Source organism: Helianthus annuus, chromosome 9 (genome assembly GCF_002127325.2).
Source record: "Helianthus annuus cultivar XRQ/B chromosome 9, HanXRQr2.0-SUNRISE, whole genome shotgun sequence".
Classification (NCBI taxonomy): Eukaryota; Viridiplantae; Streptophyta; class Magnoliopsida; order Asterales; family Asteraceae; genus Helianthus; species Helianthus annuus.
In genome coordinates, this window is record NC_035441.2 from 173,790,117 (window position 1) to 173,795,934 (window position 5,818).

At 33.7% G+C, this 5,818-nt stretch overlaps 2 protein-coding genes across 2 annotated transcripts; both read right to left on the minus strand.

Annotated features, from left to right (window-relative positions):
- Positions 1-691: 691 nt before the first annotated feature.
- Positions 692-1,102, minus strand: LOC118481831 (exopolygalacturonase-like). The gene is made up of 2 exons (XM_035977130.1): positions 992-1,102; positions 692-919 (listed from the first exon to the last, which is right to left on the minus strand). The coding sequence occupies exons 1-2, from the start codon at positions 1,100-1,102 to the stop codon at positions 692-694; spliced, it is 339 nt and encodes a 112-aa protein (XP_035833023.1).
- A 2,482-nt stretch (positions 1,103-3,584) lies between these two features.
- LOC110876788 (exopolygalacturonase) lies at positions 3,585-5,589 on the minus strand. Its single transcript, XM_022124950.2, has 4 exons — positions 5,455-5,589; positions 4,949-5,257; positions 4,007-4,522; positions 3,585-3,933 (listed from the first exon to the last, which is right to left on the minus strand). Exons 1-4 carry the CDS (start codon positions 5,587-5,589, stop codon positions 3,706-3,708), a joined length of 1,188 nt encoding a protein of 395 aa, XP_021980642.1. The 3' UTR covers positions 3,585-3,705.
- Positions 5,590-5,818: the final 229 nt, after the last annotated feature.

The following is a 5,818-nucleotide window of genomic DNA, read 5'->3' on the forward strand; positions in this document are numbered from 1 at the left end:
ATTGTAATGATGGTATCATTTCAGTTCAGTGTTTAACCTCCCTCTGTCCCATTCAAAGTCCTACTTGATGAAAGTTATATGATTTGAGTATGTTTTACAAGTGTTTTTATTAGGTTAATTTTCATCAAGTTTTATATAACACAAAAAATATATAATTAAAGTCAAAGTATAAAAATAAAGACTTTGAAAATTCAAAATAGGAAAAAAAAAATAATGTAACAACTATGATTTTACTTTTTTTCCTAAACTAACTGCATTTGTTTATTTTTTTATTTTATTTTTTTAGCAGTCACATTTTTATTTCATTCCAATCAATAGGGCAAATTACATAAGGATAGCAGGTAGACGAGCAACAAACTGTGCCGCCATCCCTTTCTGAATAGAAAACCCTAATCTACTAAAAACAAAGCCCCGCCCCTGAGGGGTCGAAAAGTTGTTTATTGCTTTTTCATTTTAACTAAGGATAATTTATGAGTATAATTAAATATTTAAAATATAGATTAAACATCAATAACATAAAATTATCATACTTATAATAAAGGATAGCATTGCTATTGTCAATTTTCCTTCTCTCTAGCTTAGAGATTTATAGAGCCCCATTACATAGTTTTACAAACTTCCATTTACATGAACAACCGGAAAGAACTTTAAAAACCTTCTCAGGTTGTACTAACAAGTAAAACTTCTTGTTCTATAGACAACCCGATGGAAGTTGCAGGCCATACGACTTTCCTTGAACGTTGAAGCACGATGACTCCACCCGTCCCTCTGGACCACGATACGCCAAGTTAATGTTCACGAGGTTAATACCTTGACATGGCACATGTTTGCTACATTGGATCTTAACTGCAACCTTAGAACTTGATGTGCCACGCACTTTTCTAAATGTTACATTCTTTATTCGAACTTTGGATTGTGCCTAAAAACAAAAATGTTTGTAAATCATCAATTATGTTACAAAGACAACATATTGTAAAATGTGGAGAGTTACCTTTAGGTTGCAAGGAGGTCGCGGGCAATATTGTTGGTCGATAAAAATCGGGTTACTCACATCTACCATGAGGATGTCATCGAATATAATATCCGAAGCAAGGCTAGGCATAGATGGTGCCCATGTTTTGATCCTTAGACCGTTTTGAGTCCCGTGTAATTATTATTTCCGTAAATGAATTATATAGTTATTATAACTTAATGTAACTTAAATTAATTCATATGTTTCATGATTTTTTGTAGGAGGTTTCGTCGGCTAACAAAAGGTTGAACTCTTGAAGTAATTAAATGGTAAAGCAAATTAAATGGGCTTTAGTTGGTGGATTATTGACTTAGTTTGGATGTAATTAAAAGAGTCAATATATTGGGTCGAACGATGAAGTGGTGTAGGTCCGTAGGGCCAGAAGTAGGAAAATAATGATAACAAGTTAATCAATATAAAGCAAAACATGTGTAAACGTATCAAAAACAGAAAGGATAAATAGCGAACTAACTGTTTGCTAGAATGAAAATCACGAACCCACAATGTCAAAATCGATCCCGACACCTTCTTTCCACTCAAAATCACCTATGGAACCTCTAAAATTCGTCTGAGGTAAGTCTAATTCATATTAGGGTCAATTAGGGGCTTAATTAAATAGGGTCAAAGATGGGCTTTTGCGCGCTGAGTAGGCCTCCACTCCGTGTTGCGCGGGCTTCTTAGGTCTGCTGGTCGCGCGACGTGACCAGCATATGAATTGATAAAACCATTTTGTCTATAACTTCTTCGTTTCAACATCTTTTTCGCCTACAGATTCGTAATTCAATTCTCTTTCTTCTCATCTCCTCAAATATCCATTTTTATTCCATGAGAATCCTTCACTAAGCCCAAACCTTCTCCTGTGTACTCATTTATTTAACGTTTCAGCTCGTTTTTACTTTCGGAATCCTGCAAAGCACACAAGACACAATAATAAAACTACATAAAATGACTCAAATTGTTATACAAACTATACATGGAAACAGATGTAATTTATGTTACATCAGTTTTCGTTGGCGTGAGGGTATAAGAAGCTTATTATATCTTCTTTTAAATTAAATGAGCCAATCACTTACCTTTACATCACCATTTATTTTTTTTACACATGTTTACTCACTCAGCGTACGTCATATTATCATAAACGACATTTCAAAATCCCAAAACCAACAATGGGGTGTGGTAGAGATGGAGAATGTGTTGTATGAAATTTAAATTCCCCTCAAAGTGTAATTAAAGGCTTTTCTTAAAGATTTAATGAAAAGTGACTAATGGTTTGTTTATTAGACTATATGTTGTGAGCTTGGTAAAAAAGACTTTAAATGGGTTTTAACAAAGAAAATGATGTCATGTGACGCCAGATAGACGTACGTTTTTAACCATTCACACAACGAAGAGATGTTGTGGATTTTTTTTTTTTTTTTTTGGTTTTATGTGAAATATGGTATTGGGTTGATATGGCTAGATATGATTAAGTGGGTACACTATTTAATATTAATAAATAAAAAAACATCAATCTAGCTCAACGCCCTTAACTCTAGTTGAGCCCCTCGCCTCGCGCCACTTCCGAGATGGACACTTGTTGCGGTGTTCACGCCTATAGCGCAGCCTATGTGACACCGGGTGTTACCCCTCCCAAGCCTTAATCACATGGTGCTAGTATGAGGAGCATCAACAAAACAGCAATACATGAATCATTTATGATTTTATCAATCACGTGGATCAAACTCAAGCATCAGATCCATGTGGAAAAGTAAGGAATTCAAAATTATTACATTTTTAACAGAAAAAAGGTAATAATTCAAGATAATTACTTACCACTTTAATTAAATGAATAAAATTCATAATGTTAATGCAAACATTACTTTAATATTAATGGGGTGGTGCTCTATTGAAAAAGACAAAACCTTTAAACACATTAAGAGAAGGGGGTTTTGGGTTCGAGTCCCATAAACGACATAGAATAAAAAGAAATTTGCCTATAAAAAAAACACTAGTTTAATACTTACAAAGATATTAGTCAATACAATTAAAGTAATTGGACTAGGGAAAACAATATTGGATACCCTTTGGTGATGCTTATTGCCTACGGAAAATGTGCTAACAGTAATGATGGTATCATTTCAATTCAGTATAACATGTTTAACCCCTCTCTCTATCCAATTAAAAGTGTCCTATTTTGAATTTTCAAAGTCTTTATTTATATAAACTTTGACCTTAAATAATTTTGTTTGTGTTAGATAATACTTGATGAAAGTTATATGATTTGAGTATGTTTTACAAGTGTTTTTATCGGGTTAATTATCATCAAGTTTTATATAACACAAAAATTATATAATCAAAGTCAAAGTATAAAAATAAAGACTTTGAAAATTCAAAATAAGAAAAAAAAAATAATATAACAAATATGATTTTACTTTTTTTCCTAAACTAACTGAATTTGTTTATTGCTTTTTCATTTTAACTAAAGATAATTTACGAGTATAATTAAATATTTAAAATATAGATTAAAACATCAATAACATAAAATTATCATACTTATAATAAAGGATAGCATTGCTATTGTCAATTTTCCTTCTCTCTAGCTTAGAGATTTATAGAGCCCCATTACATAGTTTTACAAACTTCCATTTACATGAACAACCGGAAAGAACTTTAAAAACCTTCTCAGGTTGTACTAACAAGTAAAACTTCTTGTTCTATAGACAACCCGATGGAAGTTGCAGGCCATACGACTTTCCTTGAACGTTGAAGCACGATGACTCCACCTGTCCCTCTGGACCACGATACGCCAAGTTAATGTTCACGAGGTTAATACCTTGACATGGCACATGTTTGCTACATTGGATCTTAACTGCAACCTTAGAACTTGATGTGCCACGCACTTTTCTAAATGTTACATTCTTTATTCGAACTTTGGATTGTGCCTAAAAACAAAAAATGTTTGTAAATCATCAATTATGTTACAAAGACAACATATTTAAAAATGTGGAGAGTTACCTTTAGGTTGCAAGGAGGTCGCGGGCAATATTGTTGGTCGATAAAAATCGGGTTACTCACATCTACCATGATGATGTCATCGAATATAATATCCGAAGCAAGGCTAGGCATAGATGGTGCCCATGTTTTGATCCTTAGACCGTTTTGAGTCCCGTGTAATGTCGAGTTTCGTATGACTATACCGGTTACAAATTCTTTGAAGTGTGACCCACCTAAGCTACCGATGCTAAACCCATGTCCTGGCCCACAATGGACTCTTGTGACTTCTATATCATGACTGCCAGAAAGAATCGATATGCAGTCATCACCGGTACTTATCATAGAGTCTCGGATTTTGATTTTGGTCGAGCTCCCGATGTGTATGCCATCAGTGTTTGGGCTATCTTCTGGGGCGCTGATCCGAATGTTGCTCATGTTCAAGTTGTGGCATGCGAATAGATTGAAATGAGAGTTCTTGCTATTGATTGATCGGATGTCGCTTATTATTGAATTGGTAACAAAATCAAGCCGCATCGTCTAGTAACATTTGTAAAACAATACATCAATAAAAATGAAAATAAAAAAAATTATGACACTTAACACATTGTAAAACAATACATCACTAAAAATTAAAAAAAAAATATTTAAGTGTAATAAATATTTTTTTTAATATGTATGCAGTGTGTTTATAAACATATATAACGGTATTTGTTTTATATTTTAAAACAATGAACCTTTTTTGTCACTATATATAACGGTATTTGTTTTATATTTTAAAGCAATGAACCTTTTTTGTCACTATGTAACCGTCTAATTACTTTAATCATTCACATTACTTTAAAAACCGTTAAAATCTTGCGTAATAACTACTAAATTAAATCAATGATTAAACATTAATATCCACACTTTTCATGTTCCATTTTAACCAAATCATTACACTTTTCCGTTAAAAAATGAACTTACAACGGGTAGAGGCCTGCACCGTGAATTGGTGGCGCAGTCGTTGTGATGCCAGGCAGCGCCGCCGTGACCGAGCAAAAAACCACCGCCTCCGACCCTCAGTCGATCAACATATCGGAAACCAATCCAATGATCAACAAAAAACTTTTTGGGATTACTTGAAGCTTCAAGCGAGCCCTTTATAATAAAATCTATCGGTCCCTTACACGGTCCGGCAAACACGACGGAATCGATCATATATGTACCTTGCGGTACCAAAACCCTACCGCCACCCTCACGTCCACATGCATCGTACCATGCTCCAAGAAACGCCTGATAAATAAATAGCAAGACAATACGATTAGCATAAAACTTTGTGCAACAATGACACACATAAATCAAAAAATGGTCTAATTTTTTGTGTTTTGCTAGCTTTTTTTAATGATGTTTTTCATTTTAAAAAAATTAAATACATAAATGCATAGCAAGATTATTGATAATAAATATAATTAATATTATTATTAATGTACCTTGGTGCTGTCGGTGATTCGGTTGGGCAGTGCACCGTAGGATAAAACGTTGAAGGTGGCCGGAGTGTGATGTCGGAATGCAGCGGCGGCTACGGATAGCAGCAACGGAAGGAGGTGGATGAAGGAGACAGTCATTTTGTTTTATGTTTTGTTTATATTTCTGTTGTGGACGTTTTGCAGGAGTTTATATAGTAGAGAATAAAGAGCAAATTAATTCAAAAGTTGACTGCCTTTCAAAAGTTTTATTAAATTGCATAAATTTAGTATTTCTTTGATCTTTTGCTTGATTTCCTCAATGATACTAAATATACACATAAATGTTTTACCGAGTTTAACGGCTCTACTTCATTTTTGTCATAAAAAA